General features: G+C 45.6%; 1 protein-coding gene across 2 annotated transcripts in view; it reads right to left on the bottom strand.

The window, feature by feature from the left end:
- Positions 1-771: 771 nt before the first annotated feature.
- Positions 772-12,462, bottom strand: part of LOC144495119 (PDZ and LIM domain protein 3-like) — a 78,632-nt gene continuing 66,941 nt past the window's right edge. For both annotated transcript variants that reach the window (XM_078215046.1, XM_078215047.1), the window contains exons 5-7: positions 6,681-6,814; positions 5,618-5,729; positions 772-1,336 (exon numbers count right to left, since the gene is read on the bottom strand). In XM_078215046.1, the coding sequence (XP_078071172.1) occupies positions 1,141-1,336; positions 5,618-5,729; positions 6,681-6,814 (442 nt within the window). In that variant the 3' untranslated portion in view covers positions 772-1,140. The remainder of the gene's footprint in view (positions 1,337-5,617; positions 5,730-6,680; positions 6,815-12,462) is intronic.

The raw sequence follows: 12,462 nt of genomic DNA, 5'->3' as shown, positions 1-12,462 counted from the left end.
GCATCGGTGAACACCTGATTGGAGGTCCAGCTGTCAATCAGCCTTGCTTCCAGGCGGGGAACCAATCATTGATGTCAGGGTGCCATAGCATGGAATCATACAATCCCCACAGTGCAGAAGGAGGCCATTTGGCCCATTGAACCTGCACCAAAAACAATCCCACCCAGGCCCTATCCCTGTAACCCCACATTTTTACCCTGCTAATTCCCCTAAAACTAAGGGACAATACTAGCATGGCTAATCCACCTAACCCGCACATCTTTGGACCCGTGGGAGGAAACCAGAGCACCCGGAGGAAACCCACACAGACACGGGGAGAACGTGCAGACTCTGCACAGACAGTGGCCCAAGGCTGGAATTGAACCCAGGTCCCTGACACTGTGAGGCAGCAGTGCTAACCACTGTGCCAGCATGCTGTCCTGTGGGAGAATACTGAATTGTGGGTTCACCACAGCTTTCTGACTGAATCACTTTGTGTATGTGGGTGTACTAGCCAGACCCTTTAAGGGGTGGGGTTTAGGAGGGTCATGTGACCTGTTTGGCCAATTGGGCCAAAGTGCGTGAAGCCTGGGGCTGAGCTGGGCTCTCCCAGATAGTCAAGGAGCCCCAGTCAAAGTAATTGGTAGCATCTATCTCATTCTCTGTACGTAGTTTTATACAGTTAATAATTTGTTCTTTCTGGTGGTCTTGGAGGACGCCATTCCTTCCAAGATACCACAGTGGGCAAGGAGAGTACAAATTCTATCCAATAATATCACAATGCCAACAAAATATGATGTAAGGCTGCCAGATCATTTGTTTAATGTATATTTCACAGGCTTGGTGCTCAGTACATTTCATTCACATTTGATTGGACAATGTGCATTGATTCAATAGCTTTTACAGAGGTGACTATACAAACTAGGTTGTTTATATAATTAGTTGCATCAATGTGCCAACGCATACAGCAGTGTTTCTTTCTGTAAGGTCTGCAAGGTAGCAATCTATGAACAAGGATAATTGAACAAGTAGCATTTTCTAAATAATCTAGCCGTGGAAGACTGTATTTAAAGATTAACCACATTTTGAGATGCAGCGAAACAGTGACAAGACAGGCTTCTTCGATTAATGGCTCCAATCTTTCAGACCTCGACAGGAAAATTAGGCCTTCATATTCTGATAAACAGGCACAGCATCATATCCCTCTGGTGGTTTTGTCCTTGCCCTTGCATGGACTTCACAGTACAGTTGTCCTTCTATGAAAAAGTAACCTTTCTGCTTCAGGTTGATACCACAGTCAGAGCAGATGAAGCATTCTGGGTGTCGATACTTGTCACGGGCTTTGACCACTGTTCCTCTGTGGGGAAGAATTATTTTATGTTAGTGTGCAAAACATAGAAACGTGGAAGATAGGAGCAGGAGGAGGCCATTTAGCCCTTTGAGCCTGCTCTGCCATTCATTACGATCATGGCTGATCATCCTTCTCAATAGCCTAATCCTGCTTTTTCCCCATAACATAGAAATCATAGAAACCCTACAGTGCAGAAGGAGGCCATTCGGCCCATCGAGTCTGCACCGACCACAATCCCACCCAGGCCCTACCCGCTAATCCCTTTTTTTTTAACCGCTAATTTACCCGCTAATCCCTCTAACCTACGCATCCCAGGACTCTAAGGGGCAATTTTTAACCTGGCCAATCAACCTAACCCGCACATCTTTGGACTGTGGGAGGAAACCGGAGCACCCGGAGGGAACCCACGCAGACAATGCGCAAACTCCACACAGACGGTGACCCGAGCCGGGAATCGAACCCGGGACCCTGGAGCTGTGAAGCAGCAGTGCTAACCACTGTGCTACCGTGCCGCCTTTGATCCCAATTGCTCCAAGTGCTATAATCAGCCGCCTCTTGAATACATTCAATGCTTTGACATCAACTACTTCCTGTGGTAATGAATTCCACAGGCTCACCACTCTTTGGGTGAAGAAATGTCTCCTCACCTCCGTCCTAAATGGTCTACCCTGAATCCTCAGACTGTGACCACTGGTGACCACTGAAACATGGAAATGTTTTTAATGACTTAGAAACTGAGAGTATTGGATGAGGATTGGGGGGGGGGGGGGGGGGTTGAAATTGGGCATTGATGCACCCATAGGATGAGGTTTTCCAGCCACATTTGTCCCAAAGCCAGAAAATCTCGCCCGAGATCAATGGACCTTTGTCCGTGTCCCACCCGCTACAATTCCTGTGGCAGGCGGGATGGGAAAATTCCACCCATTATTTCAGATGTAAAATAGGTGGATGAAAATCAGGTCATGGTCTCCCATGGCTAATTGGCGCAGGAAGCTCGTCTCCTGAGAAATTGAATCAGGAGATGCTTAGTCACCCAGGATGAGTGAGTGAAAAGTGGAGAAGGCCAGAAGACAAGAGATTCTGCCCAAGGTCATTAGAGTTTATAGAACCCTACAATGCAGAAGGAGGCCATTCAACCCATCGCGTCTACACCAACCACAATACCACCCAGGTCCTATTCCCATAACCCCATGCAACTACCCTAGCTGGTCCTCCTGACACTAAGGGGCAATTTAGCATTCCCGATCCACTTAACCCGCACATCTTTGGGCTGTGGGAGGAAACTGGAGCACCCGGAGGAAACCCACGCAGACACGGGGAGAATGTGCAAACTCCACACAGACAGTGACCCAAGCTGGAAATCGAATGGTCCCTGGTGCTGTGAGGCAGCAGTGCTGACCACTGTGCCACCAGTTGGAACCTCAAAAGTCACACAGTGTCCGTTTTACTTATTGCAAAATTCACAGAATTAGTAAGAGGGAGGTGGGTGGGTGGGGGGGGGGGGGGAGGGGGTGAAAGGATTTTCAGGGCTAGACATATTCAAATAGATACACAAACATTCTTTGAAGTTTAACATTGCTACTTTTAAAGAGGTGCTGGGCTAGGCCTTTTGTGGATCCTTTTTGAGGAAAGGGGAAGGGGCTGGTGGGGTTGGTCTGGATGGCAGTGTGGTGGCATGGTACTTCTACCCTCTTCTTTGCCAGCTGTTGACCCCATCCCAATTCCCAAGGAGATGGTCATTTAAACAAAAACAAAATACTGCAGATGCTGGAATCTGAAACAAAAGCAGAAAATGCTGGAAAAACGCAGCATGTCTGCAGCGTCTGTGGAGAGGGAAACGAGTTATTGTTTCGGGGAGGAAGAAACAAGAGTTATTGTTTCGGGGAGAGAGAAACGAGAGTTATTGTTTCGGGTACGTGTGTCTCTGCTTCTGTTTGGGATTGTTGCTCAGCGCCTGTAAGAGTGCAGCACACACACTGTAATGGTCAAGGTTTGGGGCAGTACCCTTCCCCTCCTATGGGTGGCACTGAGGCCCTGAGCAGGCCAAGCCTTTTCAAAATGAAGATCTCCATTGCTCACAGGAGAATTCTTATGGCAGTCCTTAAGACCTTTGGGACCTTCAGGAGCTCAGAACAAAACCAGTGCCTGATGCTAGCAGCCATAGGATTCACGGGGCCCCTCAGGAGAAAAGTTGGACGGAGTTTCAGGAATAGCCGAGTTGTGCCCTCAATACCAGAACATAAAGGGAATGGGATTAAGCTGAAGTCTGTTGCCCGGCTAACAGCCCCAGCTCCTGGGATGTCAGATTATCACCCAGTCCACATCACCCCAAACCCCTCACAACCCCCCTCACCCCCCCAACACCCCACCCCCCCCACACTGATACCTCCCCAAAACCCCCACACCAACACCCCCCCACACCGACACCCCCCCACACCCCGCCCACTCCCCACACCGACACTCCCGCACACCCCCCACACCAACCACCCCCCCCCCCCCCACCAACACCCCGACACCCCCTCACATCCCCCCCCCCCCAAACCCTCCCCACATTCTCCAATCACAGAACAACAGTTTTCAGGTTCTTCTTATTTCTGGGGCAAAGGAAGAACCAGGGCAGCCATGCTTCATAAATGTCCAAAGACGAGTTCACTGAACAAGTTTTGGTGAACGGAACTTCCCCTTTTCAATAAGGTGGGGGAGGGGCATTGTTGAATTCTGTGATGATTGACAGTTTTGGAAAGGTACCCAAGAACCAAATCAATGTTCCTTTGATAAACTCTAATCACAGGGAGTGGCGGGGAGGGGTGGGGGAGCGACTCGCCCTTTGCACTATCTGTAAACCCTTTATAAGTAGTTGAATCACCATTTTACAAAAAGCAGGCAGAAGAAGACGTTCCCCCCACATCTTAAGGGCAATTAGGGATGGATAAGAAATTGTTGGCCCAGCCAGCAATGCCCACATCCATGAAAGAACTTTTAAACATCTGTGTACAAACGATGGGGAGTTAAGCATTGCTGGTAAGATGGAAGTTAGTCTGTATTAAAATGAACAATTTTGTTCAATGCAGAAAATTTTATTCCTAGCACAGTGGTTAGCACTGCTGCTTCACAGCTCCAGGGACCTGGGTTCGATTCCCGGCTTGGGTCACTGTCTGTGTGGAGTTTGCACATTCTCCTCGTGTCTGCGTGGGTTTCCTCCGGGTGCTCCGGTTTCCTCCCACAGTCCAAAGATGTGCGGGTTAGGTTGATTGGCCATGCTTAAATTGCCCTTAGTGTCCTGAGATGTGTAGGTTAGAGGGATTAGTGGGTAAATGTGTAGGGATATGGGGGTAGGGCCTGGGTGGGATTGTGGTCGGTGCAGACTCGATGGGCCGAATGGCCTCTTTCTGTGCTGCAGGGTTTCTATGATTCTATGAATCTGCTCTTTCATGTGACTGTTTTATTAGAATCCAATTCAGGAAACTGAAAGATGTGTCTTCCTTTAAGCTGTATGACAGTGGTGGCTTCCCATGGTTCCCAGTGGGAACCACAATAGTTAATGGTTAATTGAACCTCTCTCAAGAAACGTAAACCAACATCCAAATCGCAAGGTCGGCAAACTCAACTCACGTCAGACTTTTGCAGTCATCCCAGCAGTTTTGGATTGGTTTTGCATCTGATCTCAGAGTGGAGAAGGACAGTGGGCTAAATTCACACCATGATAGTGGATTTGTTCACAATGCAGGAAATCGGGGTTAGTTAGAAAAAGTAATTTAATAAAATTATTACTCGAGAGGGGCTAAAGAGGCAGGATGGATCCGCCCCCCCTCCCCCCCGCTCCTGTGTTACATTCGCAATGTTGTGACTCAAAGCAACGGAACTGATTTCCAACTTCTGCCTTGGTCAGAAATAGTCATGATGTGGAGATGCCGGCGTTGGACTGGGGTAAACACAGTAAGAGTTTTAACAACACCAGGTTAAAGTCCAACAGGTTTATTCGGTAGCAAATGCCATTAGCTTTCGGAGCGCTGCTCCTTCATTAGATGGAGTGGAAATCTGCTCTCAAACAGGGCACAGAGACACAAAATCAAGTTACAGAATACTGATTAGAATGCGAATCTCTACAACCAACCAGATCTTAAAGATACAGACAATGTGAGTGGAGAGAGCATTAAGCACAGGTTAAAGAGATGTGTATTGTCTCCAGACAGGACAGCCAGGAGTAAGTTAAAGCCTGCTTTCAAACAGGGTTCTTCACCTTGTTGCTATCGCAGCAAAACCTACTTCCTTTTGAAGCATACTTACACTATTCCATTTCCACACTTGTCACACAGTGGCAGCTTTTGTACACTTCCCGCCGAAGCACCAACTTTTGTCACCGGAGCCCTCACACTTTTAGTAACCATGGGACGAGCACCTGGGTCATTTGGCAGAAAATGAAACTGATGGTCATCATTAATTCCAGATTTGTAATAGTCACCATTGAACTGTCCACGAGTCAACCACACAAATTAACTGTAGCAAATTGAGGGGAGGTGGTGGGGTAGTGGTATTGTTGCTGGACTAGTAATCCAGAGACCCAGGGTAATGTTCTGAGGACCTGGGTTCGAACCTCACCATGGCAAATGGTGAAATTTGAATTCAATAAAAATCTGGAATTAAGAATCTATTGATGACAAGGAAATTATTGTCGATTGTCAGATAAACCCATCTGGTTCACTGATGTCCTTTAAGGAAGCAAATCTGCCGTCCTTACCTGTTCTGGCCTGTATGTAACTCCAGACACACAGCAATGTGGTTGACTCTTAAATGCCATCAGGGATTGGCAATAAATGTTGGCCCAGCCAGCGACACCCACATCCCAGGAACGAATAAAAAAATTGAGCACATATCGTTGTCTGATCAGCCCTTCCTACATCCTTTGCTTGACGTATAAACAATAATGATCTATAATTGAGTTTTTTTCACAATCCCTTTTATTGTCACCACACCCAAGTCGAATTAAGTCCTACACCCAGGATCTTTTGACCCCCAACACTGGTGGACATCTTCGTGGGTGAGATGGAAAAATTTGGAGGGTCATTGATTCTTAACAGCTCTTCAGATTTTCCCATCTCTCCCATGATGCTACCCTCCAGTATCGAGATTGGAGAATCTTGCCCTATGTGCACAGCGGGTCACCCCATAAGCCCGAGCATCCTTTCACCCACTGTGTCACAAACAAAGCAATAGCGAGAATGGAAGAGATGCCCAAATCTGATGTTTAAACATTTACACTATCATTCAATGACTTTTCACAATCGGATCTTTCATGTCCAACTAGTCCATCATGCATCACTATTAAAGACCGGACGCCAGTGACGCTCACCACTTTCATCTGCCTCCAAATAATCTTGGATTGCTCGGAAGGAGCCAGATTGTCTTGGTTCACTTCTTTCCTCTGGGTTGTTGTGTAGCATCTTGTATACCTCTGAGTTTTGAACTCCTGGCACTGGTTCAGCTCTGTATGAACATGTAGGTGACATTAAGCAAATGAAATTTCTTTAAGCTTTGCACAGGCACTTAAAACTCAAACCACTAGAGATAATATTTTTAGACTCTAATAATATTTGGCAGTTTCTTAGGGTGGTATTTAATGGAGGCCATGGAGGTCGTCTGGCGAGAATCCCGCATCATCTCCTTTCAAGAAGGCATACTGAAAACTTGGCCTGCAGTGGGCATTCTCTGGGGTCAGGGACCGTGGGGAATGGAAATCCTGCTTCACCTCTGCCACGGAAAGCTGCCGTCCAGTCAGAGGCTTGCAGCTGTGCATTGCTTGGCAGTGCCGGTGGCTTGAGGATGCACCCATCCAAAGCCCAGGATCGCTGAGGTACCCAAACCACAGGTAAGTGATGGCAGGATGGGGTTCAACAGCAAGGGCAGGGGTGGCTCTCAGTGGGACCTCCTGTTCCTGATGCCAGTTCCCTCGGTTAAGCACTTGAGTACCTTTGGATACAATCTCTTGAAGCCTGCAAGAAAACCGGATTAGGTTTGTTTTTGGGCTTCTTGCATGGCGTTCCCCCTGTACCCCACCTGTTGCCAGGTGAATACCAGTGGCATTGGGATGAGGTCCTTGAGTGAATATTAATTAACCACTTGGAGGCCTCAATTGACAATGAGGTAGGAATGCCATTCACGGGCCTTCCCGCTGTGGTCATAATCAGAGCGGACAGCAGGGTGCCCACTCTCCTGCCTGAGTAAATGCACCCCCATGACAAAATTTGCCTCGCAGGGGGAGGGTTGGGGCATTCCAACCTCAATCTCCATTTCCTAGACGTCTCCATCTTCTGACACCTCATCTTTTACAATGTTGGTACTTTACTGACTACAATAAACCTGTTGATGGTGTGGAAGCAGATTGTGCTGTACAAATGTTGTTGGTTGAATGAAGAGCTATTATCAGCAAGTCAATGCAAATTGATAACGTGTAGATGTTTTCAGACTGGGGAGGTGAAATTAGCCTTCAGCAATAGTACAAATCTGTGTAACACTCCGTCATTTAAACCACTGGGAAAAAAAATCAAATGATGTGGCAAACAGGCTGCTGATTGGCTATAGCCCATCTTGTGCCAACACCCAATCGCAATTTCATCTTTCAGGAGGGTCAGAGACAGAAGTAAGCAGATGAACAGGACAGAATATTTACGTGGGCAGAGCAATAGCTGATGACATTTAATGGAGTAAAATGTCAAGCACTGAACATAATCCTCCCTCAGATTCCTAATCTTTTCCCTTCCCTTCCATCCCTCCCAATTCTGTCCTTTGAAACTTCATGTTCTATACTTCCCATCATTTTATTCTGTATTATCTTCCTTACATTTATCACATAACTTGTTCTTAAAATAATTTTTGTTCCAACCTCCCTATCCACAGAATTCAAGTGTTTAGTATTTCCTCTTTTCTTCTGAACTTCATTGTGTTTAATCTTTACTTTATCCGCCTCAGATATGAACTTCTCCCAGGGATTACCCATTGTTTGATTGTCAATTTTTAACAGTCTTCGTCCCACTGAATTGTGTTGATTTGCAGTTCCAAAAATTGTTCTTTTTGATTCCATCCTTTGGTTATACTTTTTAATGTGACATGAACAGAACCTGACTTTATTACAGATGTTTTCTTAGCTTCAGCTCACCTACTTGTCCTGTTCTGTTTTCAAAGTCCATCGAGTTCAGCGATTTTAGATCATAACCTGTGCCCCCATTTTGTTTTGCCTTTATTTGCTGTTTCTTGTCCCTCTCATTTCTCACTTGATTCCTTTGCTTCTAGACAGCCGCTGTTCAGTTCCTCTTCTAGAAACATCTTTTGGTTTTTTTTTAACTTGCCCCACTTCATTTGGTCTCGCACCATGGAATCTTTTGCCATTTAACCTCTCTGCCCTCCACCCCATCACAGATCTTCCCTTTTGTTCTTCTTCCCATCCTCATCCCCTTTCACTTGCTTGAAGCTGCTTACATTTCTAGCTTCTAGTTCTGATGAAAAGTCACAGAGCTGAAACCGTTAACTCTGTTTCTCTCTTTACAGATGTGGTCAGATCTGCTGAGTATTTCCAGCATTTTCTGTCTGTATTTCAGATTTCCAACATTTGTAATATTTTGATTTTGCATTATTTCTATTGGATATATGATGCAATGAGAATCAATCATAGAAGCATAGAATCCCTACAGTGCAGAAGGAGGCCAATCGGCCCATCAAGTCTGTACCAACTCTCTGAAGGAGCAGGCCCATCCCCTAGCCTGATCTCCGTATCCCCGTGCATTTATCCTGGCTAATCCACTTAACCTACACATCTTTAGACACTAAGGAGCAATTTAGCATGGCCAATCCACCTAACCTACATATCTTTGGACACTAAGAGGCAATTTAGCATGGCCAATCCACCTAACCTACACATCATTGGACACTAAGGGGCAATTTAGCATGGCCAATCCACCTAACCTACACATCTTTGGACACTAAGGGACAATTTAGCATGGCCAATCAACCTAACCTACACATCATTGGACACTAAGGGGCAATTTAGCATGGCCAATCTACCTAACCTACACATCATTGGACACTAAGGGGCAATTTAGCATGGCCAATCCACCTAACCTACACATCTTTGGACACTAAGGGACAATTTAGCATGGCCACTCAACCTAATAGTCCTCCATGCATTTTGAGAATGTCTCTACATTTTGATTATCACCTTAGGACAATTAAAGTCCTCAATAATTGTGAGGCTTCTCACTAACGTAAAGCTCTTTAAATTAGCTACAAGCCTAATGCCCAATTTCTTTCACACTTTGCACCTGCGAAAAAGATAATGGCTCATGTTATTTCTTAACCTAAGCCAGGGCTGTTGCTGTTGGCAGTGACAAAAAGGTTCAAGCAGTCATTTGAAGAACATACAAAGGGATGAATGAATCAATGTGATTGAATCAAACAACTCTGGGAACCTGCAGCATGGCTGCAGTGATGTAGCTATCGGCAGTACTAGAAGAACTATTCCCTTTAAACCCCATCCAATTTTCATTTCCATTGACTTCAGTTGGACCATACATCATGGCGTATAATGTCAAGTTGTCATTCATTCCCCCAGCAATGCAAAATTATGGTTGTACTTGCAAAATAAATATTGGACCAGCCTATATGTTCTTGTGGCATTTGCCTTTTAGCACAGCATGCCACGAGATGGACGTTTTCGCCATATGTATTGACTGGAAAAAGACTTGCTGACTTGTGTTCACGTTGCTGAAATATTTGTGTAAAGGGTTTTGCCAGAAAGGGGAGAAGTGCATTTTGCTCAGACTGTGGAACATTGTGACTTACAGAGAGAGCGTCCACTGAGTCTGCCATTGTCGTCATTTTACAGCCCCCTGCAGGGCTCTCGTAGCTCATATATCGAAATACATCAAACTCTACAGCCGGGAAATGCATTACTCAGTCCAACTAGCTCATGATGTCTTTTAACCTCCACACAAGCAAATATTTCCAATCACCATTACTCACCCTGCTCCCTTGTTCCTTCACGCAGCTATCCAAACTAATCTTGAATGTTGATGTTTCTGCCTGAACCATCAAAGCTGAACTGGACCCCACGTTCTCACAGCTGTTTTTGTGAAGAAGTGTCTCCTTCTCTCATTTGTGAATATTACATTTAATCTTGTAGCTACTGCCCCATTTTCTTTGTCTCTCAACTCTTGGAATCAGTCTGCTTCTGGCTATGCTGTCCCATCCTTTCATAAGTTCAAATCTGTTTATTGTATCGCTCTGCAATCTGCATTGGTCTATTTGTATCTGTATTTGGTCAACCCAGGCAACATCCTGGTGGCACAGTGGCACATTGGTTGGCACTGCTGCCTCACAGCACCAGGGACCCGGGTTCAATTCTGGCCTCAGGTCACTGTCTGTGCGGAGTTTGCACTTTCTCCTCGTGTCACCGTGAGTTTCCTCCGGGTGTTCCAGTTTTCTCCCACACTCCAAAGTGCAGGTTAGGTTGAGTGGGGTAAATGCATGGGGTTACGGGGACAATGCCTGGATAAAATGCTCTGTTGGAGAGTCGGTGCAGACTCAATGGGCCGAATGGCCTCCTGATGCACTGTGGGGATTCTATGATTGATTTAATAAACTTCAAATAAAAACATAAAGTGCTGGATAAACTCAAATGTGGAGGGGACTTTAACCTAATGTTGTTAAACTTCTTACTAAACTCAGATGTGCAGGTTAAGTTGTTTGGCCAGGCTAAATTGCCCCTTAGTGTCAGGGAAATTAGCAGGAAACATACATGGGGTTACGGGGATAGGGCTTGGGTGGGATTGTTGTTGGTGCAGGCTCGATGGGTTGAATGGCCTCCTTCTGCACTGTAGGGATTCTATGATCCTCGTAAACTTGCACTGTTTCTTCCCTGAAGCTTCAATGTCTTTCCTCCTTCCTATACCATTGATCCCAATAGTGGGCACTGTGCTCCAATCGAGCTCTTATTTAGGTTTGATATAAGCTCATCATTACCTCAGCACGAAGCTGCACAAGAGCAGGAACATTTAAAAGGAACGTTCAGCATTTCTTAAGTTTCAAATTGCTTGTGGACTTCAGTTGCAGCTTGACATCTGCCGTATTTTACTGGTATTAAAAGACTTTGGTATTGCTGACAGCCTGTCAGACAAAACTGAGGCAGAAGTGGAAAGGACTGTGGCAGAACAAGGATTTTAATTTTGACAATTTTGAGAATTTGCCTGTGCAAGAGACCAGGAGGCAGATCCTGGATGTGTGATCTGTATGAAAGGGAGAAGAGCCTATGGACTGGTTATGCAAAAGACTTGTTATGTGTAAAGTGTGTGGCTTTGATGTGCTAACCAAATAGATTGCCTGCAAGAAACTGAACCATTAATACATACCCTCAGCTAAAATGTTGCAAAATGGAGTTAACTTGTAGGTCTACATTTAACCAAAGATAATCAGACATTCCAGGCAATACGCCTTTGGCATATGGCTTTATTTAAACTCCCTAACATTGAATTTTAAGGGTGTATGTAACTATGTGAAGAGAAAAAGATTGCTGAAAACAAATGTAGGTCCCTTACAGGGGAATTTATAATGAGGAACAAAGAAATTGTTGGCCTTCACAAAGGAGGACACAAATAATGTACAGGAATGTTGGGGGACACAAGGTTTTGTTCCCAGGAGCAGGCTGAGGGTAAGAGAGTGGGTTTTCTGACTGTAATTAATTATTTATTTTTTCAGTTAATTTTGGGTTTAAAATCGGAGGTTTTTTTCAAAACCGGAAGTCAGGCCAGGAGTGGCCAGGGGAAGTTTTTGGAGGGTTTAAAAGTGCACCAAAGTATACAGCGGGCAGCATCGTAGCGGGCAGCAGAGTGAGTGGGAAGTTGAGTGAGCTGTCAGGGCTTTGGCTCACAGGGCTTGGACGAGCAGGGGTGAGTTTTTGTTTCCTTACACTCTTATTAACTTTTCACTGTCTTACTTGACATAAAGTGTCCAGTATGAGTGTGAAACCAATGTGTTGTTCCCAGTGTAGGATGTGGGAGGTCCTGGAGGCATCTGGCCTCCCGGACATCCACATCTGTGAGGGGTGTGTCGAGCTGCGGTTCCTGAGAGACCGTGTTAGGGAGCTG

This window comes from Mustelus asterias, chromosome 6 (genome assembly GCF_964213995.1).
Source record: "Mustelus asterias chromosome 6, sMusAst1.hap1.1, whole genome shotgun sequence".
Taxonomy (NCBI): Eukaryota; Metazoa; Chordata; class Chondrichthyes; order Carcharhiniformes; family Triakidae; genus Mustelus; species Mustelus asterias.
This window is presented reverse-complemented; position numbering and strand designations above follow the sequence as displayed.